General features: G+C 43.1%; 1 protein-coding gene across 2 annotated transcripts in view; it reads right to left on the bottom strand.

Annotated features, from left to right (window-relative positions):
- Positions 1–2,028: 2,028 nt before the first annotated feature.
- Positions 2,029–24,746, bottom strand: part of CNST (consortin, connexin sorting protein) — a 115,596-nt gene continuing 92,878 nt past the window's right edge. For both annotated transcript variants that reach the window (XM_045453196.1, XM_045453198.1), the window contains 3 exons: positions 22,237–23,084; positions 8,332–8,467; positions 2,029–4,785 (listed from right to left, as the gene is read on the bottom strand). In XM_045453196.1, the coding sequence (XP_045309152.1) occupies positions 4,580–4,785; positions 8,332–8,467; positions 22,237–23,084 (1,190 nt within the window). In that variant the 3' untranslated portion in view covers positions 2,029–4,579. The remainder of the gene's footprint in view (positions 4,786–8,331; positions 8,468–22,236; positions 23,085–24,746) is intronic.

Raw genomic sequence — 24,746 nt, 5'->3', positions numbered from 1 at the left:
GCCTTGCTGCTGACCTGAGGAAGAAATGCATTTGGTCTTTCTCCATTAAGTATTTGATATTAGCTGTGGGCTTTTCAGAAATGCCCTTTATCAAGTTAAGGAAATCTTAGTTTGCTGAAAGTTCTTATCATGGATGGTGTATGAATTATATGCATTTATTGCTATGGCAATATGGTTTTTCTCAGTTTGTCAAAATGGTGAGTTGTATGGAGTGATTTTTGAATGTGAAAACATTGTATTCCTGGGATTAATCTCAACTGGTCGTGATACTCTATCATCTTTTGTGTTATTGTTTGATTGGATCTACTAATATTTGGTAAGGATTTCATGTCTAAGTTCACGAGTGACCTTGGTCTTTGGCTCTTATTGCCTGGTTTTTGGTCTCAGAGTAACATTGGTCCCATGAAACAAACTGGCAGGCATACTCTTCTTTCCAAGGTGCTTTGTAGGATGGGTGTTATTTCTTGCTTAAATGATTGACAGAATTTACTGAGGAAGCATCTGGACCCAGAGTTTTTTGAGGTCTTCACTTGTGCTGTTCAGGGCTCTGCAGACTTTGAAGTCTGGCTCTTGCTGAGGAAGATTTCCGTTGCCGGAAAGCCCACCAGCTATTAATGCCACAAATTCTAACTAGAAGTGAAAAGTCATAGTTACTAGAACGTTGGCTGTGAGAAAAGATTCCTGTATATCACAGTGCTGTGAAGGATGCCTAGACGGAATTTTACTTTTATTCCTTATGGTGCATGATGCTTGGTGGGAAAGAATGAATCCAAGTTTCTACTCCCATGGGACGCATGATGCTTAATTTCTGCATTTTGATTCTTCCTTCACAAATGCATGAACCTCACCAGACACTAATTTTTTTTAATTTTAATTTATTTATTGTGAGCAGGAGACAGAGAGTGTAGGAGGGGCAAAGAGAGAGAGAAGGAGAGAGAATCCCAAGCAGGCTCCGCACTGTCAGCACAGAGCCTGATGTGGGGTTTGAACTCACAAACCATGAGATCACGACCTGTGCTAAAACCAAGAGTTGGACGCTTAACCGACTGAGCCACCCAGGCGCCCCGTTTAAGCTGATAGGATTTCTTGCTTCTGGAGCTCCAGCCCCCAGCTCAGTTCCAGGCACACACCGCAAGCATCCAAATGTTTGTCAAGGTACAGACAGTGATAAAAACACTGTTCACGGTTCCAATCTCAGGGCAACAGGCAAAAAGTTGAATTTAGGAGTAACTCCTGTTAGAACCAGGGTGAACAGTTAACCTTTTCTCTCAGCACCCTAAACCCAGAGAGATTTAAATCGTACTAGAATCATTCAGGAAAATTTTCACTTGCTGTAGCTTTTACAGGGTTAGTGCATGACGCTCAATAAATGTTTTATCTTTGAGGTTGTTAAAATAGCAGATGGCACTAGAATTTGTGCCGTAAACCCTAGATCGCTCTCGTTCTTTTGGACGGTGGAGGCATGGAGGCAGAATAGAAAACAGGTTGGATTTGGGAGACCCAAGACCTGGAGTGAGGGGTGTGTGTTTCCTGATGGAACCAGCAAATGAATGAACGTGAAAACGCTGTATAAACTGCTCAAAGCACACAAAGGTGCGTTAATATTCATTAAACCCACAGAAATAAACAAGAGGTATGCAGGTCATGTTAGTGGGAAGACAAAAACTAGCCTCTCTTTGAGCTGGGTGGCTGCCAAGCCAGCCTCAGCAAAGCAGGTTAACAGTTAGAGGATTTCTTTGTTCTTTGCAGACCGTCCCTCTTCCCACACCCTGCCACCCCAGCATGACCCAATTCACACCTGGCCTTTCAAAATAAGACCTACCTTCACATTTCAAATTCTTTTCACCATAACACACAATTTTGCAGCTCAGAGGATTTTGATTTTTAAATCTGAAGGAATAAGTTCTTAGAGTAAATTTCAATTACTGTGTCAGGCAGATAGGGGAGGAGTTTTAGAACCAGAAGAGCTTTTCCACAGGGACCTAGCAGACATCCCCAAATAGGCAGCCATCCATTTGGGGGGCAGACCAATTTCTCAAAGCGTTTTATTGTCACATTAAAGCTGTTTTTCTCAGCACCCCGGGGTTCAAATAAACTCTCTGAGACACTCTGTTGGTGTAATTTTAAATTACAAGCTTGATCTGTTACCCTCAAACACAGTCTTTAAGGAAGATTAGTTACAAATGGTTGTCAGCACTTGCCAATGACAGAAAAAATCACATTAGAGTAAAACTGGAATGAATTTTTCACGCGTGAGACAACAGGTTTTTCGTCACCAGGTGGAATTAGTCCAATTCATGCAATAAATGACTGCTACATTTTTCAAAGTTGCCCTAATTTCTCTAGTTGAGATTTCGTGCTTATTTTAAGTCAAGATATAAGGATGCTCCTGGGCTCACCTCATCCCCAGACTCCCAGGAAGCGGCGAGGACACACATGGTTTCTCTAGAACTGGGTATTGTTTCCGTCTTTACCTCCTTGTGAGATCAGTGTAAGACCCTGATGGGGGTCTTACAGTGGCCCTGGTGGCCTTTAGGCAAATATGACACTACGGATTATTTAGGACTTCGACAGTGACCTAACAGAGGTGAAGAGGAGGGAAATTCTGACTTATCTTGACATAAAACTGGCAGAAATCACCATCACTGAATTCCTGTAAGTAGAAATCATGAGGGTTAAACAGAAGAGGTTTGTCTATGATGGGGATGCCCTTCACAGTAGACTTTGTGAATGTCTCTTGTAGAACCATGAAAGATAGTACCATCAACATTTTACATATTTTACATACAATCTGAATACAAATTCTTAAAATTTATAATAGAACATTAAAATAATCTTCTAATAAAATCAGCCTTAGGTATAACGAATCTAAATTTCAGTATCATGTACACTTCTAAATAAATATCTTTGATCTATAATCCTTGAAAATATTACAGTTTATGGCGACATGATAGAGACAAGTCCAACAGTATTATTAAGTGAAAATAAAACATCAATTTAAAAATTAACAGTCCTAAAAATACACTGAACTGAAAGGATAGAAAATCAAAACACTAAGTACATAGCAATTAAATATCTAGCATTGGAAAACCGAATGCATGCTCAACAACACACTTCCAACTCATATAAAAAGCCCTTTAAAATTCATATAATCTAAATAAATTAGCAGAAATACCAAGGGAGGTACTGTACCAGCCAGTAACAACTAGAAAGTAATTTCTCCCTTTTTCTTTCAAACGATCCTAACAAATAAACAAGAAATAATGATCACTTGCTAAAAAACTATAATTCATGTGTTTTGTTTCTGTTCAAATGCTGCCTAGGATATAAAAAGCCAAAGCAAGACTTTCTAAATGTTAGACCGCTGTACCTTACAAAAGGAAATGCCACCAAACTGACGGACTTAAACAAAAATCAGACACTTAGTTATTTAAGATAGGATTGATTGGATTTTCGCTTAATGACCCCATAACCGGGTCTAAATCAAGCCCATGATATGAATGCACATTCAAACACCTGACTGCGGGATTTGTTAATACTGAATTATGTATCATAATTTAATTTCATTTGCCAAGGTGTCAGTTTATTCTACATGTGACCAGAATTGAAGCATCCAGAGCAGGAATTAATATCTCCTTTATCTCTATTCTGGTTCTTAGATCCTCAGAACGTAATAGTAGGTGCTCACCTACTGAGAACGGAGTCCAGTATTCATCATACTTCAGGAAGCAGTGAATCCATGATGAAGCTGGGCGTCTGACACTCAGCAGGAGTTCTTTAGTTTTAACTCTTTACCTCCAGGCCTGTGATTAATTTTTGGCTAGTTAATCAAATTAACTGTCACCTATTGGTCACGGTTTCTAATTTCAAGGCCAAGATTTCTACAATTCATCTGTTCCACAGTTATGCCTTGTATCTGCGCCTGCACATCTATGGTCAGGTTAAAGTCAAGATAACCTTTGTGAGTCTGTGCTGGGTATTTGCTTGTGGTAACTGTCTGAAACACACATGCACGCACCCACGTGTGCACACACGCACGCACACAATCATTTCACAAATGGAGAACGGAATGTGGCATTAACGCACAAAGCCTAGATTACACAGCGCCCAAGGTTAACCAAAAAAAAGACAATGAAGCTGTAAGGTAACTCCTCTTGATTATACACAAACTTATTGCGTGATGGCTGGAAGCAATGTCTTTGGACCAACAAATGTAAACCAAAAGCGTCCTTGGTCATAACCATTAGCTTGAACAAGGCAGCTAAAAATGGTGGGGCTCCAACACGGCCCTTTTAATTCTGCTCAGTGTAGTTCACCACACTAGGGAGCGGCATGGAGGAGGGCACATGCTCTCCAAAGGCCATTCCTTCCATCCACAATGCTCAGACCGACATCTGCTCAGTATGCAGATTATTCTGAGAGTCCCTCTGTGTTGCCATTTAAAGCTGCTGCTGCCGATGTCCAGGGTTCCTCGCTGGGGGAAAGGGATGCGTGTTACAGAACTCCTAAAATAAAAGCTGCTTAGAAAGGTTCGCTCTTTGATTCTCACTGCCAGCACGCCCGTGCCTCTGGAGTGCTGCTAGGAGAGGTAGATCCAGTGTTTAAGTTCCGCCATTCCCTGCAGGAACTTAGTGTAATAGAAGTCCATGTTGTCTGCAAAGTCCGTACAAACGGGTGACTCCCTGTCACCAAAAGTGCAGTATAACGCAGTTCCTCCGACACTAAGGAAAACCGTTGCTATGCACAGCAAGACCAGTAAAATACAGGAACCACCTCCAACTTCATCTGCAAACGTGAGAAGAGAGTAAGGTTACACTGGCTCAGAATTGAGATCCTAGCATCTGAGGTCTTCTCAAGACGTTTCTGGTCAATAGTGGTCCTCTACAGGTGGAGTCACTGACAGGAAGCCAGTGCTCCTGAGGACTCCACAGGACCCACCTATTAGTCACCACAAAGATACTTGTGGAGCCTGTCAGCGCTAAAATGAAAGCTAGCTCACTTATATGACGAATATGACCACTTCCATTAGAAAGAAAAGAAGGACAGTACTTCTCCAATGTGATCATAGCATTATTTTAGGGTGCAACTTACCACCTCGATGTTACACCATCTTTGGAGTTCACATCATGAGTCCACCTTAAAGCAATGTCAATTTGATATTAAACAATAAAAAACGTCTTCAAGGGAGATCACTTTTGCATCTTAATTACTCAATTTTACTCTTATCATCTCGTGGAACAGTAACGTTCTAGCTAGTAGGGTGATTTCTCTTTACTATGCTTAATAACTGCAGGTTGGGGGGTAGCTAGGTAGCTCAGTCAGTTAAGTGTCTGACTTCGGCTCAGGTCATGATCTCACAGTCTGTGAGTTAGAGCCCCACGTCGGGCTCTGTGCTGATGGCTCAGAGCCTGTAGTCTGCTTTGGATTCTGTGTTTCCCTCTCTCTCTGCCCCTCCCTGCTTGCACTCTGTCTCTCAAAAATTGAATAAACATTAGAAAAAAAAAACAACAACTAGCAGGTTGGTTTTTAATACAGATGTCCATACAAGTCTCTCTATATTGAAGAAAATAACTATCCTTTGGTTGAAAGTCTTAATGATCATTTATGATTAAAGAAAAAATTTTTAATTTTGGAGAAAGACTAAAAAGTTGTATGATCAGCACGATGAGGGTGTACCAGAACCTTCTTGGAAGGTAATTTGGCTGTATCCGTTAAAACTTGAAATGAATTTATCCTCCTGATGGGACATGTTTGACGGCGAGAGAGAGTGGGGAAAGAAGCTGGGAGAACAGGTGTAAACCAGGACTGTCTCAGGCCAGCTGGACCCTATCACTCAGTCCAACAAATTAATTTCTAGGAATCAGCTCACAGATTTGCACCACACACTAGCGTATTTACAGGCACATTCAAAGTCTGGCAAAGTCTGTTATAACAAAAAGTTGAGAATGACTCTGTTATTCCAGTTAAATAATCATGGGACATTCATATAATGAAATACTATGCAATTGTTTATAAGAATGAAGTAAATTTAATATGTTCTCTCATAGTAAGATATCCAAGATTGATGGTTAAATTAAAAAGAAGTGACATAACAGTATATAATGAACCCATTTGTATTAGAACAAAAATGTGTGTTGGTGTGTATATACATGTGTGCACACATATATACAGAATGTATCCTGCAAAGATGGTAAGAAACTTCAATCAATCCTTGGGAGAAACCCTCAAGGGAAGGTTGGAAGATTGGACATTGTTTTACTTCATTACTGTATGAGTTTTTTCATGGTTAGCATATATTATTTTTATGATGAAAAAACCCCCAAATTTTATAAAACTTATCATAAACCAAATAGACTTTATTTGAAGGACTTTACAGTAACAAGTGAAGATATTCTTCCTGTAAAATTCAAATCCAAAAATATCTAACATGTTTCACCTACTCAGGCATATTCCCTTCCTACCCCAGAGGCAAACATTCAAATATGATGTGTCTCCTTTCAGATCAAAGACACTGATTTCAGAATTTTTATATAAATAGAATTATCATTTTTTTAAAGTTTATTTATTTATGAGAGAGAGACAGAGAGAGCGAGTGGGGGAGGAGCAGAGACAGGAAGAGAGAGAATATCAGGCAGGATCTGCCCTGTCAGCATGGAGCCTGATGGGGGGCTCGAACTCACAAACTGTGAGATCATGACCAGAGCTCAAACCAAGAGTTGGACACTTAACTGACCGAGCCACCCAGGCGCCCCCATATAAACACGATTATGTAACTATGTTGTTCTGTGATTTACAAATTTATAGTTTAATCAATTTTAGTAATCAATAGGTTTAATAATTTATATATATGCAAATATATATTTTAGACACACGAATAACTAGAATATCATTAATGTATCTCTTGGGGTTTTTGGTTTTTTTGCTCAGTTCAATTTTTTTTTCACCATCTCTTCTGTTTTTTAGCATCATGCTCTCCCACCCCCTCATCTATATGAACAACCTGATGCATGTACTTCCATGTCTTTTTCATGATCATATATTTATATAGAAACACTTAAACGCAGTATATTTTTAAACACCTGTCCTGTTTGTTTTATCAACACACATTGAAACTGTTTAGAGAGGCACAGTCACCCTGGGGGCCGCAAGGCACCAGCGGAGTGGCCTGGTTAGAGACGAGTGCAGACGAATGAATGTCATCTGTAAATCCAGGGCTCCTCCTGGTAAGCAATGATTCAGTGTCATTCATGCAGAGCTTAGCACTGTATCCAGTGAAGACTCGGGTAGTTACAAGCAAGGTGCAGAGGTGAAATGAGGGATGGGAACAGATTATTTCTGAGGCTCCTTTGTAAGTGTAAATTAGAAGCTTTCTATTGTAAAACTCTAGAAACCTCTATAGAAGCTTTCTATTGTAAAACTCTAGAAACCTCTATCGCTATCCCTTTATGTCATGCTTGGAAGGCATATGGACAGGCTTACACTGTTATTCGTAACAATGTAGTTGTTTTATAAACTTGAGAAGCACAACGACAGGTTCTTGGCTATATTTCCTCTCATCCTTATTTACCTAGGCCTTCCGTAAACTTAGCAACTACCTTAAATACAAGCCCAGGAGGGAAAAGTAAACAACAGCAACAGTGTAAATGTGCTGTCCAGAGGCACTTCGTCTATCGAGCCAAGAAAAAAATCACCAGGGAATATACTTGTAACCCATAAACATTTCTCAGACCTGCAAAGAAGGAGTATTAACTGCCTCTGAAAAAAAAAGACAATAGCAGGCTCACTTAAAAAAATAAATAAATAAAGTATTGGGGGCACCTGGGTGGCTAAGTCCGTTAAGTGTCTGACTCTGGATTTCAGTTCAGGTCATGATCTCACAGATCACGAGTTCGAGCCCTGTGTCGGGCTGTGTGCTGACAGCGTGGAGCCCGATTGGGATTCTTGTTTTCCCTCTCTCTCTGCACCTCTCCCACTCGTGCTTTTTCTCTCTCTCAAAAATAAATGAATGTTAAAAAACAATTTAAAAAATAATTTAAAAAAATGTATAAAACAGGAAATTGAAAATGAGCTCCAAACACACTGTCTGTAAGACAGGGAGACCATGTGTTGAATTTTACAACTTGCTTGCTCACTTATTTGAACAAAAGGCTCAGGAGTGAGGGAAGAGGTGATGATTGCTTGATTCTACGTGTTTCTTTACAGAATATAAAGTGACTAAGTACGTGTGTCCTTTTAGAAATCCTATTACCAAACACACTACCACGTCTGACCCACTCTTTCAGGAGACACCGAGAGCCAGCTCCGTGCTAGAGGGAGCCCCGGGTGCTTTACCTTGATCTAAGCCATCGTCTATTTCCTGGAACCTCACTCTTCGTTTCGATGGTTTCTGCTGCATCTGGGCAGGACGGCCTCCTACACTATCATTCCTCTTCTTTAATATAGAGACCAGTCCTTCTGCAGGAACAACCTGTCAGAGAGAGTTTACATGTAACGGTAAAAAGTCTAATTCCATCCAACAGGTATTTGGGTTTCTATGGTAGGTTTATCCAACTCCTACAGAAAAAAAACATCACAACTGATCATCAGAATCGTTATAATAATGCTTTTACTTTATGCAGATGACTGCCAAATACACACGTGTGAAAAGCACAGCCCCCAAACACTCCCAGGGCCGGGGGACCTGACGCAGGGCGCAGGGGACTGGGCCTGGCACGGCTCTTAGCTCCACCTTCCAGGCAGGGTGTCTGTGAGATGATCACTCACGGCCCCTGTCTGCTTAATCACGAGTGCTGGGTTTTGTTTTATAACAGAGGCTTATGGTCCAACACTTCGTTTTTCACTCACCAGCAATTTTTGAGTAATGAACATGTGAGGGGCGCCTGGGTGGCTCAGTCGGTGGAGCGCCCAACTTCGGCTCAGGTCACGATCTCACAGTTTGTGGGCTCGGGCCCCACATCCAGCTCTGTGCTGGCAGCTCAGAGCCTGGGGCCTGCTTCAGATTCTGGGTCTCCCCCTCTCTCTGCCCCTCCCCTGCTTGTGCTTACTCTCAAAAATAAACAAACATTAAAAAAAGAAATGAACGTGTGAGACTCAAAATATATTTGATGCCATGAACTCAGGAACCCGAGACTGAGAGTTGAGTGCTCTATGGACTGAACCAGCCAGGTGCCCCGATGCCAACTTTTAACATCAAAATGAGTGCTAAACTCAGTCCCTCTGCGAAACTATGTTATTTATAAAATGATGCTCTGCTGCCCAAAATATATTAAGGGCTTCTCTTCTGGAATATCTCAGAGCCAGTTTCCCAGGGATGTGCACTTTGGAATATACAGAGTTTGGCAAACTATGGGTGGTGGGCCAAAGGCCCCTGCCTTTTTTTTGTCAATAACACTGAATCAGAATACAGTCAAGCCGATTCACCCACACACTCCGTAGGGCTGCTACGACAGCGGAACTGAGTGGCCGCAACGGACCCTGAAGTCTCAAATGTTTAATATTTGGAGTTTGCTAGTATCTCCTGTCCCCCCCACCCCAACTCCTTTCTAAGCTGCCTCTGCTTTCCACTGGAGACCCCTCTCCTGCCTCTGCCCCACCCCTTATTTGGGAACAAAGACAAAAGCAAAAACTCTTGCCATTTAGGAGTTAAAGAGGTTCCGTGGTATAGGGAGAAGGGGATCAGCCGGTAGAGCCAGACTGGGTAGCAGAGGCAGCCCCCCTCCAAGCAGCAGGTTGATTCAAAGAAGTGAACTTGTGAGCTGGCCTGCTTGGACAGGCTGCAGGTGATGACACAGGTGGGCATTGTGGGCCTAACACTACAGATGTCAGCGTGTTGCCAGATGATACCTTGCTGGTGTCAGGTCACTGGAGGCTGAGGACTGCCAGTCACGTCATTTATCTGATCGATGGCATAGAATCCTTAATACGATTTCCAGTTCCAGCCAGCCATCTCTGCTAATGTGCTATGCATAAATACTACTGATTCTGTTCGTTCTTTTTATAACTCAAGGCTTTTAGGGCCAAATAACTCAATATAATCTCTGAGCTTCCCTGAACATGGGTCTACAGAAACCATTATCTCAAAAAGAAAAAAAAAAAAAAATCAATGTTAGCAATTTAATCTTTTTATAGGAAATGGGTATTTCAGATGATGTCTTTCTTCTGAGAAAACTAAAGCACTTTAGTGACATTAAAATGGAAAGTACAAACGTGCGAAAGAATGGTCTTTCAAATGTTTCTTTAGAAAGCAATGACATTAAACATCCCTTTATACAACGTTAAAAGAGCCCCTTTATGCAACAAAGAAAAATGATTTTACAAGTACCATGTTGAAACCGAGAAGTTTCTGAAGAGCGAGAAATGGAAAATGGAAACTAGTTTTAATGGCCATATTACTACCAATGATGTATCACTGATGTTTTTATTTTTAGTAAATGTAAAAAAAATAAGGGAATTTTCATAGACTCATTCACTATCTATTGTCTGCATAAAATAAAGTCGTACATTTATCAACAGTGAATTCACTCACCATAGGTGTTTTCAAGTCGCTTTAACTACCAGGGAAAAAACAATCGTATTAAGAATAATTGTGTGTGTGTGGGGGGCACCTGGGTGGCTAAGTTGGTTGAGCGCCAGACTCTGGCCGAGATCATGATTTCACTGGTTCATGAGTTCAAGCCCTGTGTCGGGCTCCATGCTGACAGCTCAGAGCCTGGAGCCTGCTTTGGATTCTCTCCTTCTCTTGCCCCTCCCCCACTCACGCTCTTTCTCTCTCTCTCTCAAAAATAAACATTAAAAAAAAAAAAAAAAAAGAATTGTGAGGATGAGCCCTAGAATGGCATTACCGTTACCTTTATATCTTTGTGATATGAATTTTGAATCTATCAATTCAAGAAACAGACTCAAATCATAAATCAAAAGACAGTGAATATGAATAAAAGTATGTTGAAAAATGAGGTGAAACTCAAGGTGACATCCTCTGGAAAGACACAGATGTGCTTCTGAGACCCTGCAGCCAGCCATGGTGCACCGGCTGTCAGGTCGCTACCTCAGCCCCCGCCTGGCCGAATCTGGGGTATGTGCCCAGAAGTCACCCAGGTAAGTAATGCAAGCCTTCCTTAACTGGCTTCCCGCTCCTTATTTACTCTGGGTGGCGGTGAACTTGGCAGATTTTTGGAAGAGGGAAGAAATTACAGTTGTGTGAGATGGGCCAACATTTTTGTTTTGAAACCCTCCACCACCCAACCCTTAATTCTTGGCTAAAAATCTAACCACACCTTATACTTTCTTTTCCTTTTTCTCTCCCACCAAAACCTGTTTCTTTCAGCAGGCCGGCCCCAGCGTCTGAAGTGAGGGAGTGTGCCCTCTTCCATTATTTCCTTTCAGTCTTGCTGAGGGACCTTCTCCAGGGATCTTTCTTTTCCAATTGCCCTGTAGTCCTGTAGTCTACAGATACAGAGCAAGGGATGGTAGGACCAAGTTTAGGTGCAGGAGACGCAGGCCAAGGGGGAAACTCTGAAGACAGGTGGGTGTGGTCCTTTCTGTTCTGGCAAGAGTTTGGGGTAGGGGTCTTAGAATCTACCCCCAGCACAGAAATTCTACCTCCCACACCAAGGCAGTCAAACATAACAAGTTTAAGAAACAACTTTGGCAGAGTTTTTTTTTAGTCTTTTTTGGTACAAAGTTGGGGCACCTGGGTGGCTCGGTCAGTTAGGCGTCTGACTCCAGCTCAGGTCAGGTCATGATCTCAAGGTCTGTGGGTTCGGGACCCATGACAGGCTCTGTGCTGACAGCTCAGAGCCAGGAGCCGCCTGTGTCTCCCTCTCTCTCATCCCCTCCCCTGCTCACACTCTTTCTCTCTCAAAAATAAACATTAAAAAAAAAAAAATTAATGGTACAAAGTCAAGTAAGCCAAAACAAGGTCAGGGTCTTAGTTTGGGGTCTCACTCAAAAGACTGCCAAGTGTTTCGAAGCAGGTAGAGAAGTTGATTTCGGACACCAAGAAATGTGTCTTCTCCAAACTCCCCTAAAAATAGTTTGTATGCCTTTCCCCCCCTCTTTTCCATAATGTCGGCATTAAAAAGGTTAATTTCTTAATCTTGAAAAAATAAAGCTTTAAGAACCAAATTTAGTTTCCCACTTCAATTACCAAATTCCTTTCCTATCCAGCCAAAATAGAACAGCGCTTCCACTGAGAACAAGAGGAATGTCTACGCTGTAATTGATGTAATTGTCACTGGTGGTGCTCTATGAATAACTGCAGAATTAAGAACAAAAACAAAACAAGACATCCATCTGGCCTAGTCTGTATATTTGCAAATAAATAGTTCTTCTGCACTTCCCCTCAAATATCAATGATCAGCCCACATAGCGTTTTAAGAATTAGCTGGTCAAAAAAATAAAATTATTTTGCAACTCTCCTGGCACAGTAAATCCTAACGTGACAAGAAAAACATTCAGAGAGGCCTTCCCGTTAAACTGCCTCCTCACAAGATTAAAGGAGAAAACAGATACCAAATAATATTCTTTTAATGATATAGGCTTGCTCAATCCAGAACTTCAAGGCTGGTGAATCTGGAGCAGGAACACACAGTTTCTAACTTGAGAATTAACATTCACAAATCATATTAGCGTATTATACGTAAGTAGCTTAAGTGCCAGTGATTTCACTCTAGAAGCACGCGTCAACTTCAATGCCACTTTCACTGAAGGAATAAGCAACGTTCCCTGCCTGTTCCTTTAGACTTGGGCTCCATAATAAGAACCCTTATTTTGTGAATCGGGACACTTTATGTAATAAGAGGCATAATTCAGTGAATCTGTACACAGTCTTCACAACTCCGTTACGTAGGCGTTATTGGTCCCCTTTTACAAAACAGGCCATGCTCAGACAGCTAACCTAACCCGCCTACCTTGTAGCACCAGTTACCGGCAGAGTTTGAATACACACTCATTAAACCTCCTGCCATTTCCTTTACATGAAAAGATCTTATTTTCTAGGGCTATTAAAATTTGGCTGCATATAGTCTGTTACATATTACAATTAAAGTGAGATGAACAGGATTTTCAAATAAACCTGATCAGGTGCTTTGGTCTTTCGAGAGTATTCTATCTCTAGCAACAAATCCTTATCTTACACATCACCCCAATTAAGAGATACTTAAACTAATGGCCAAATCCATTGATTTAGAGACACGGGGGAGGAGATGGGTGGATGAAAGATCTTTTGGGTCGTGCAATTAATCTGCAAGTAGATTAATGTCATGGCTTCTAATACAGCAAAGTAATGTAACAAGTCACAGCTGGAGCAGGAGGAGGCAGCTATATGGAGGAAAGCCATCACCCAGGAAGAACACAATGGTGACCCCCTATCCCAGGACGTGTGTTAGAACAGTGCGATGTGGACAGCGCAAAAAAGAGGAACAGAATCGGGGCGCCTGGGTGGCTCAGTCAGTTAAGTGTCCGACTTCGGCTCAGGTTATGATCTCATGGATTGTGGGTTCGAGCCCTGCGTCGGGCTCTGTGCTTAGAGCTGGGAGCCTGGAGCCTGCTTCCGATTCTGTGTCTCCCTTCCTCTCTCTGTCAAAAAATAAATAAACATTAAAAAAAAATAAAAACAAAAGAGGAACAAAATAATGATGAAGGTCAATGTTGAACTTTTATTTTTATTTTTATTTTTTTTTATTTTTTTCAACGTTTATTTATTTTTGGGACAGAGAGAGACAGAGCATGAACGGGGGAGGGGCAGAGAGAGAGGGAAACACAGAATCGGAAACAGGCTCCGGGCTCTGAGCCATCAGCCCAGAGCCCGACGCGGGGCTCGAACTCACAGGCCGCGAGATCGTGACCTGGCTGAAGTCGGACGCTTAACCGACTGCGCCACCCAGGCGCCCCAATGTTGAACTTTTAAAAGAGTGGTTTTGAAAGGAAAAAGGCTTTTTTAAAAAATAAAAACAGGAGTTTTATAATGTCTCTGAGTTTCTAGGTAAGGCACTACCTCGTGTTTTTGTAATTTGTTTTTGTTTGCATAACAGGACGCTTTAATAAGTACAGAATAGGAAAAGAAATGGTAAGAATGTCAAGAACCACTCCACTTTTTAACCCCCAGTCAACTGTTGAAATAAACAGACTCCAAAACACTTGATTTTCTTCCCCTCCAAACTGCTGCTTCCAGCCCCACCCGAATCTACTCTATCAGCGAGTCCCATCTGTTCTCCTTCAAAAGTGCACCTTCACCACACCCCCCTGCTACCCTGACCCGACCCTGCACAGCTTCTCACCTCAACCAAGCCACTAACCTGACCGGTCTCCCTTCTTTGGCCCCGCCCCCGGACATTCTAGTCTCCACGGAGCAGCCAGGAAGCAGATCAGGTCACACCTGATGCTCCAAATCATGGCATTCAACCTCCGTTTGAATTCAATTCCAGCTCCTTATCCTGGCCCGGAGGCCCTGCGGGTTCCCAGCTTCAGCCTCCTCTTCACCCGGAACACCCTGCGGTTCCTTCTTCTCCGTTCTCTGTGCCCCAGCTGCACTGGCTCTCCCAGTGCCTTCCTCCACCCTGCCGGCCAGCTCTGTCCATCTCCCTCCCCCACCCTGTTGAGATGTCAGCACACGGCCCTTACCAAGATCTGAGCCTACGTTGTTTTTTTAAATTGTTTTTAAATGTTTATTTTTGAGAGAGACACAGAGCATAAGTGGGAAAGGGGCAGAAAGAGAGGGAGACGCAGAATCTGAAGCAGGCTCCGGGCTCCCAGTTGACAGCACAGAGCCCGACTCCAGCCCAGGGCTGGAACCCAGGGACGGTGAGATCATGACCTGAGCTGAAGTCAGAAGCTTAATCGACTGAGCTGCCCAGGTGCCCCCTATGTTGTTCATTTTCATGTGAACTTACTTATTATGTGTCACTCCCTCTAGAGAGTAAGCTTCACAAGAGCAGGGACCTGACCTGTGTTCACTGGTGTGTCCTCAGTTTCTAGAATATGGTAGGCATTTAACAAATATGCCAAAGAGAAAATGAATACACAGATGAGCAGTTTACATATAGACAGCACCTAGCTTATACTTAATTTGGATAACAGATTTTTCCCTTAAAATAATCAAAATTAAGTATGTCTTTTAAAGGTTATTTTTCTAAGTAAACTAGGTTTAAAAACAAAACCTTGCCCTGTGTAGGTGACTGCTATTGACAACACTGTGTGTTGGCTTTGCAGAAAATACAAAAATGTATTTAACAGGATCCCCACCCATCAGGGGTTTGTAATGAGTCTGTAGAAGACTGCTGTGTGCCCTATGATAATGGAGAAAGAGGACAGTCCTAGACAAGACTTCAGGAGGGATGATGCTCAAGCCCCTCCCTTGTTTGAGGTGCAGAGCAGTCTGGAAGGAATAAACACTAAAGAGCTCAGGGATCAAGGAATAATGGCAGCAGCCAACATTCACTGAGGACTGACTGTGAGCCAGGCGCTGTCCTGGGCACTCCACCCACAAAAAGGGCACGGACTTAGATCTTGAGGTAAGCAAGACATAAATATGCAGAAAGGATGGGGCGCCTGGGGGGCTGAGTCTATGAAGTGTCCGACTTCGGCTCAGGTCATGATCTCACAGTCTGTGGGTTCAAGCTCCGCATGGGGCTCTGTGCTGATGGCTCAGAGCCTGGAGCCTGCTTCGGATTCTGTGTCTCTCTCTCTGTCCCTCCCCTGCTCATGTTCTGTCTCTCTCTCTCAAAAATAAATAAACATAAAAAAAATTAAAAAATAAATATGTAGAAAGGAGGTTCCTCACTCCAGGGCACCCTAACACAGAAGGTAAAGATCAGAGGTGACCAGGCCTGAGTGCATCTGGGATGCAGAGGCCAACTGAGCACAGTGCAGGGTGAGCGCAAAGGGGCAGCAGGGGGCATGCCGGGAAGCTGGAGTGGGCCAGCTACCAAGTGTCCTGAATACCGAGCCACATAGACAGCCTTTCTACGGAGCCAATGGAGTCGTGGGAAGAGACTGACAGGGCAAAAAATACCACTTTCACAACAGAGGTTTCAACTGACTGTGTTAGACCCAGACCCTCAGCTGTGCTTGATGGCATCCATAGTGTTTTACGAAGGTGGGTACCTCCAGATGAGGCCTGGGGACCTCCCCCTTCTCTCGACAGATGAAGTCATTAATTTACTTCTAGTACCTGATTGGCCCCTTGGGGTATCAGTTTGAGACCCCAAATTTAGACAGTGCAAATGTAAGACCATTTGGAGGGAGAGACAAGGTGACACGAGGGATGGGGAAACTTACTAAGGAGCTATTGCAAAAGTCCAAGAAGAGGCAGTAACGATCGATGTAAACTGAAAGGATGATTACGTGGAAAAGAGAAGAAGCCAAGTGCAAGAGACCCGACAAGCAAGTGCAGTAACGCACTAATGAGGAGGCTTCGAGGGCAGGATAAAAAGGAAAGGCAAAGATGAGGCCATCTGGCACAAAGAAAAGGTAGGTCATCCCTGGATAACCCTCAGGAGCCTCTGGAGACTCTGGCATCAATCCTGGATGAACCATTTTCCATGAACCCTCTTCTGTGGTTGCAAGACTGCGTTTCCTCCACTGGGAGAAAGCTGGATTTGCCCTGCTCCCCTCAAAAGGGCTGTTCCGGGCAGAACAGCCATGATTGCCATTCCTAAAACGCTCCTTTGTCCAGGATCCATGAACAGCTAGCCACACGATTTCATAAAAGGCTGCAGCTTGGTCCTGGCCTCCCATCTGACTCAGTAAGGAGTTAACACGATGGCTCATCTTCGCCTAACTTCCCCGATGCCAGCGATCTAGCCAAGACACAGACAGGAAGGCTGCACAAAAGTCCCTTTGTTTAGACAGCTTCTCTGAAGATAAGCCCAACAGCAATTTTGAGTTGCCATCATTCTCCCCATCAGAAAGGTCTAGGTTGTGTCCTCCCCTATTTTGTTTCCTGGGACATGGGCAGACCTGAAGATATCAAAGCAAATGTTGCCAATACAGACAGAGCAGGGAACATGTTTTGCCCTCTTTCAGATTAAAAACTTTTTAGAGTCCCTAGCAGTGGCAATGTGGCTTCCTCCCCGGCTACCACATTCTGAATTATTTCTAAAAACAAGTATCAGTTGTATCTGAAGCATTTAATATAGTTTTGTGGACATACAACATCCCCACAAATAGACTACACAGGTATATATTAATGAAGAAAAATGAATGGTTTACTCCATTCGGCGTATCATGCTGCTAAAATGTGTTCCCAAAGGGAATCTCTTGAAGGACATACTGTGATTATTTTCAATGTGAAAAGACAGATTAATTTTCATAAAATGTACCCAATATTTGCTGTGACTGTCACTTATTCAGGAAACAAACACCATCCTCAACCCCACTCCCTCATGGAACAATCTACTACAGGCTGAGTAGACTTTTATTAGCAATATGGCGTTGGATCATGATGCTACCTTGAATTTGAATAACATATTTCTTATGCTGCGAAGAGCTGAAGAGTTTCAAGAGAAGATAATACAGTGCTCCCAGGTTCCAGACCCAAGCAAATCAATGATTTCTTGGCAATGACTTACAAGCTCCTTGGGTAAAGGGAGTTTGGGTCCTGACATTAAAATAATCATGTTGGAATATTATGAGTATTGAAATAAAACTTCATCTTCCCGCCCCCCGCCCCCCCCGCCCCAAACTGGGATAGTCAAATTTAGCAAACAGATAACTCTTGCAGTAGGACAACTGTTGAAATGCAGGCTTTATACGCAGTGTCCCCATCTGAATTTTTAGCCACTGTATCTGCAATGTCATGGCACACAAAGAAGTCACATAAAATTACTGAGGAGGGAACAAGAGAGTGAATCTCTCTCTACCCCACGGACCCTGTACATGTGGTAAACTTTTTATGTTAAAAATTTATGAAACGAGCATAAATGTTTTTGAAGCCTCTTATGTTTTCTTTTTTTTTTTATATGTTTATTTATTTTTGAGAGAGAGACAGAGTACGAGTTGGGAACAGAGAGAGACAGAGCGTGAGCAGGGGAGGGGCAGAGAGACACGGAATCTGAAGCAGGCTCCAGGCTCCGAGCTGTCAGCACAGAGCCCAATGTGGGGTTCGAACCCACAAACGGCAAGATCACGGCCTGGTCGGATGCTCAACTGATGGAGCCACCCAGGCACCCCTTGAAGCTTTTTAAAAACAGTGCAGGTTGTACTTTTGGTGAGTGTGTGTCATGCTCTTTTTTACAAAAGAAAGAATATTAGTGCTTTGGATACTAAGCTATCATTTTACTGAGCAAAGTTGTTCTGGATTTAAAAATGCTTCTCGAACCCAGAAAAGTTTCATTTATACAGTCTCTACATTTCTGAACCAAATTAGTGTAGATATTTTTAGGTCTCTAGTAGGAGATTTTGTGTAAATTATTTCGTTTGATGTGATGAACCTAATTGCTTAAAAGACACGGCAAACACTCCCGCTGGGCTGGCAGCAGTTGTCAAAGCCAAGTTCAGCGGCAGCCAGAGCAGAGCAATGTAGAAGTGGCAAGAGAATGAAAGCAGGGAGACCAGCAAAGAGGGAAAACCTGGCGACGATAAAAGGTACCGCCACACTCCACCGTAACCAGAGAGATCGAAAGAGTGACGAGCGGTGAGGAAATCTGTGAGGGGCAGAGTCACTCATGGGAGAAGAGAGGTTTGGAAGAGAGAACAGAGGACTTGCAAGGACAGCACAGCACGTGGAAGAAAGCAGACCAGCCACAGTGGCTCCAAAGGGCATGAAAAACACTGTTCTTAAGTATTAGTTATTAAGAAATCATGTTCTGGGGCGCCTGGGTGGCTCAGTCGCTTAAGTGTCTGACTCTTGATTTTGGCTCAGGTCATGATCTCACGGTTAGGGAGTTCGAGTCCCACATGGGGCTCTGTACGGACAGTAGGGAACCTGCTTGGGATTCTCTCTCCCTCTCTGTCCCTCCCCCATTTGCTCTCTCTCTCAAAATAAATAAATAAACGAAAATTAAAAAAAAAAATCATGTTCTCACAAAAGTATGGAAGCATGAAAAATATTTAAAAAACAATTTGGGTAAAATTACCCAAGTAAGCCGCCAAAAGATGAAACCAGAAGTTCATCTGATTCTTCACTGTATCCTCAGCATGTGACTCACAGTAGATATCCTTAATAGAATTCTCCTGAGAGCATGAAATGGTGTTTGGATTGAAAAGAAGTTTGTACTGGGGAGCTTGGGTGGCTCAGCTGGTTAAACTTCTGACTCTTGATTTCAGTTCAGGTCATATCTCACAGTTCATGGGATCAAGCCCCTCATCAGGCACAGAGCCTGCTTGGAATTCTCTCTCTCCCTCCCTCCCTCCCTCCCTTTCTCTCTCTCTGCCCCTCCCCACTTGTGTGTGTGCATGCTCTCTCGTTCTCTGTCTCCATACGCCCTCTCAAAATAAATAAACTCAGAAAAAAAATTAAAAAGAAATTTTGAAATTTTAAAAACTCCTTTCCTGACACAGTTAAGGCAGAATGTATTAAAGTCTGTTCCTCAGAATGGAGAAGGAAGTATTCAGAATCATCACAGGACTGCAAATTAGTTCTGTTAATTGTACATAGCTTTTGAGCTTCTTGAAACAGCACAACGTAACAACAGAATTTTAGGGAAGGGAACCATCGTGTATTAAAAATAACTTCACAGGGGGGCGCCTGGGTGGCTCAGTCGGTTGAGCGTCCGATTCGGCTCAGGTCACGATCTCGCGGTCCGTGAGTTCGAGCCCCGCGTCGGGCTCTGGGCTGATGGCTCAGAGCCTGGAGCCTGCTTCCGATTCTGTGTCTCCCTCTCTCTCTGCCCCTCCCCCGTTCATGCTCTGTCTCTCTCTGTCTCAAAAATAAATAAATGTTAAAAAAAAAAAATTAAAAAAAAAATAACTTCACAGGGAAGACAACTTTAAAATGTAAATAGTTTCCACCATCCACCAGGTGTTACCTACGTAGGAAAACAAACATTATGAATTTGAGGAAGGAACACCCCACTCGGTTGTAAAACAACATGAATTCAACCGTAACCCCCACTGTAATTGTTCTGTAAGCAGGGGAGACACAACAGGGGCACTCTTACCCTTCTTCACTATTTATACCTAAAGATGTACTAGATCATCCGTCTTTTCCCCACAGGGTCATCTTGACTACTGGCATGAAAAGCAGCAGTCAGAGAAGGGTGACCTTTTGGCATTCTGGTTAGATTTGAATATGGGTGTGACTTCTGTTTTGATAGTTCCCTGTATCAGAAGCCTGGTGAAATAAACAAGGGAAGGAATACTGGGTCCAGTGCTGTAATACTAGTTCTATTTAATTCTATTTCAATGAAGACTTTTTTTTTTAAAGATTTTTTTTTTTTTTTTTTAATTTGTAACTAATCTCTACACCCAGCGTGGGCTTGAACTCACGACTCTGAAATCAAGAGCTGCACACTCCACCAGCTGAGCCAGCCGGGTGCCCCTCTAGTTAATTTTTTTTAACTTTAAGAAATATATAACTGCAATTGTAATATATGCAAGTGTAATATGTAACTGCAATTTTAACAATTCAGTGGCATTAATTACACTCGCAATGTGGTGCAACCACTACCAGTAGCTACTTCTAAAATTTTCTAAAATTTTCATCGACACAAACAGAACTCTGCACTCATTAAGCACTATTAAATAATTTCAAGAGAAAATTAACAAGAAAGAACCACAGTTTATAGAGGACTGACTGTAAATGTAATAAAAAGATAAATAAAAGAAATGAATGAATACTGGACCAAGTGCTTTACTAGTCTGTCTAATTCTGTGAAGAAAAAATTAAGAATAGTTGATGGGAAATGGACTAGAAGTGGCAATAAAGGAAGCCCAGTAATGTAACAGCTAATTATCTTGGAAAGCTTTCGCCGGCTTCCATTTTCGTGAGTACTTTGTCGCCTACTCTGGCTCTGTTGCTTTTCCATTTTCTACTTATAAGTTCTCCTTCGTCCCCCCAGTGATGATGCAGAATTAGAAAACAATGGATATAAATGGGACTCATGGGACTCAAAAGGTTACTTGGAAAAAATATATAAGAATAAAAAGAAAAGCAGTTAGTATCCTAATTTTCAGAGGAGGAAACAGAGCTTAGAGAGGTGAACAGTAACTCTGTAGGCTGGTAGCTAGTGGGGTCCATCTCTGACCCACAGCTGACTATAAGACTCCGCTCTTTCCTCGTAGGGGGCCACCCTCCTGAGGGGCTTCGGTTTGGGTATGGCTTTATTGATCTCTTGAGCTTTAAAAAATGGTATTATCAAACAAAGGAGAATGGTCACCTTGATCCTCTCCACCATTTTTTTGTTTGTTTTGTTTTGACCAGCTTCATGACTGTTTGGGGAAACTTTGAAACTCTGGATTATTTATAACATTTGGCTTTAGCCAAGTAGCAAGTATTAAGTTTGTTCAGACCTACAGCTTATAAACGAATACAATCAGAAAGAGAAGATTCACAACATACAACTTAATGGCTTAAAAATCTATCCAGTATCTTCTTGTCTTCTTGTATTTTAAAATGTTTCCTTTAGGGGCGCCTGGGTGGCTCAGTCGTTTAAGCATCCGACTTCGGCTCAAGTCATGATCTCGTGGCTTGTGGGTTCAAGCCCCGTATCGGGCTCTGTGCTGACAGCTTGGGGCCTGGAGCCTGCTTCGGATTTTATGTCTCCCTCTCTCTCTCTCTGCCCCTCCCTGGCTGGTACTCTGTCTCTGTCTCTCTCTCAAAAATAAGTAAATATTAAAAAAATTTTTTTAAATGTTTCCTTTGTTCTGTATTGTTTTAAAGAATTAAAAAAATATATTAATAATAAGAAGAAATAGTATGTATTTTATCTTCTAGGTGTCTGAGGAAAAAAGATGAGATTTCCTTACAAGATTGTAACGAATCTTGTTTTGATCATAATTGCCAGAATTGTCAAATAAAAGCCACAGCAGTGTAAATAACGGTGTTCATAATGCTTACTGTACCCGGAGGCATGCAATACACTAAGTTCCTGAAGTATAAACATCGCGATCAAAAGTCATTTTATTCGATCCATACAGAAAAATTAAAACTACTAATTATTAAAAGTTTACGTTGAGTCCATTCTCCTCTCATGTCTGAAACCAGGGAAAATTTCCCCAAACCAGGCACTGTTTAGCATAGATGTGCGTCTGAAATTTCATTTGACTTTTCACTGTGCTTCTGTTAAATGCCAAACTTACCTCTGCAATCTCTATCCTCTTTGCGAGATCATCAAGGGAAAGACAGCTTTCGTCAGAAGGCAGATTCTCCTGCAGGCTGTAGGAGGCTTCCTCAGGAGAAAGATCTGGAAGGAGGTCCGAGTCTTCCTCTTGGTCTTCACACGACAGGGCGTCTTCGGTATCTTCCAAGCATCCTTGTAGGAGGCTGTTCAAATAGTCTTCGGTTTCTTTGCTGACTCGGTCGTCGGCAGCCCCCCCTCCCTCTGGATGCCCTGCGCTTAAGTCGGATACCCCAGTGCTCTCACCAAGTACACTCTGGGAGCGCTCTGAGCCGGCCGGCCCCTGTGGGGATTTTCCATCGCTGTCTGTGAGATCAGGTTGCTGCGGCTCATCTAATTCACTGTTTTCCAGCCGGTCCGTGGGCAACGCCTCAGAAGCATCCTTAAGTGGCAAACGGAGCTCCTTTCTCTGAGTCTGTGAATACCTTCCCTCGGAACTCAACGCAGGTGGTGTGAGGTCAGAGCCTGGGAAGACCGAGGGCTCGATCATCGACTCGCTGGGAAGCGACGCTCCGGGGTCCGCGGCGGGGCCTTCTATTTTGGCCGCATCTCGGCAGGCGACCATCTGAGCCGGCTGCAGGCGGCTGTCACCCTGGCGGGCGTCCTCAGACCTGCTCCCGGCCGCCCCCAGGGGCTGGGCGCGCAGCTCCAGGGCGGCCTGGGCGCGGCAGAGCGGCTCCGCCGCCGTGTGGTCCTTGCCTGCAGTTACCAGAAGGCTCCAGGCATCTGCCTGCCTGTCCATCTGATTACAGCAGCCGCCGCTCTCCGGGCTTGCTCTCCTGGGCTCCCTGCCAAGACAAGTTTCACTCTCTGCAGACGAAGAAAAAACAAGTTGTTTCAAGGTTCAAAACAACACTTTGCACGGGGTGGAAGAGAAAGGACGTACGAGTATTACGTGTGACACAACACAATTCTACACCTCTCCAATGGGAGCTGCGTCTGCTGGAATTAACGGGTGTCCTTAGACACAGGAAATACCCCAAGTAGTCAGTGAGTGACCCTTTACATACAGAAATTAACAGAGATTGTTCAAAAAATGTTAAGAATATGAACAACTTAGTCTCCATGATTATCGAAAAAGCCCTTTTACAAAGGCTAAAAGGTATTTTTCTGAACTTTTCTGGCTCTATTTCCTCTCATATTCACCTTATGTTTGTACATTAGATTTATACTGTTATTTCTATTGGCTTTTTGGTGTTAAACACTACCCACCACGGAAGAGGTTCAGTTCTCCGGTTCTTTCTGTTCCTTTCCCCCAAAGATATATAATCTGCTCCCTCTGGCTCTAGTTTCCCGCTACAGTGCAACACAATTCTGGAGCAAATCAATACTCACATGTTCACACTGCTATGGCTTTGTAAATATTATTCACAACCTACCCACACTGTGCACTGCAATACATTTTCCTTTCTCATTTCCGGTTTATTGTGCTTGGTGATAACTGCCTCATTCCTTCAGTTAAAAAAAAAAAGGGGGGGTGTCTGGGTGGCTCAGTCGGTTAAGCATCTGACCCTTGATTTTGGCCCAGGTCGTGAGCTCACAGTTCATGAGTTCGAGCCCCGTGTCGGGCTCTGTGCTGACAGCTTGGAGTCTCTCGCTCCCTCTCTCTGCCCCTCCCCTGCTAATGGGCACATGCTCTCTCTCAAAGTAAGAAACTTAAAAAACCCCACAACATATCCTTTGTGAGGTACCTGGCTGGCTCAGTTGGTGGAGTATCCAACTCCTGTTCTTGGGGTTGTGAGTTTGAGCCCCACGTTAGGTATAGAGATTACTTAAAAAATTTTTTTTAAATCTTAAAAAAACCCCACAACATATTCTTGAGCCCCTAACCAGGGCGGCTTTCTAGGCCTGCTACACAGGCCTCCTCCTGGAATCCCCTCTGGCTGTGTTGGGAACACCGTTTCTGAATCCCAGGTCTTCCTCTTTGTTTATTCTCTGCTGAAATTTTTTTACGGTCCATGGAAGGTAAACTTAAGATTGTTCACATCTGAAAGTCTTTATTCCTTCACCCCTGACTAAAACTTTGGTTGGGTTGAGTTTTCTACATTGGAAGTCATTCCCTCTCACAGCTGTGAAGGCACTGCTGTGCTGTGTTGAGCGCTTGGTAGGGTCATAGAGTCTCTCTGCCAATGTGAATACCAGTCCCTGTCACCTACACTCTCTTCCTGGAAGATTTGGTTGTTTTTCTTTACGTCTGGTGTCCTGAAGCTTCGTGAAATTTCTCTTTCTTTGTGTTGGGTGCTTGGTGAGACTTTCAACCTGGAAACTCATGACCTTCAATTCTGGGAATTTTGTTAATCATTTGTCCCCTATTGCTTTCTTTTTCTTAAGTTTATTTATTCTGAGAGAGAGAGGTGGGGGGTGGGGAGAGCAGAATGAGCAGGGGAGGGGCAGACACAGAGGGAGAGAGAGAATCCCAAGCAGGTTCTGTGCTGTCAGCACACGGAACCCAGAGCCCGATTCGGGGCTTGA

This window comes from Leopardus geoffroyi, chromosome C3 (genome assembly GCF_018350155.1).
Source record: "Leopardus geoffroyi isolate Oge1 chromosome C3, O.geoffroyi_Oge1_pat1.0, whole genome shotgun sequence".
Classification (NCBI taxonomy): Eukaryota; Metazoa; Chordata; class Mammalia; order Carnivora; family Felidae; genus Leopardus; species Leopardus geoffroyi.
Note: the sequence above shows the minus strand (reverse complement) of the source record. Positions and strands in the feature narration are given on the sequence as shown.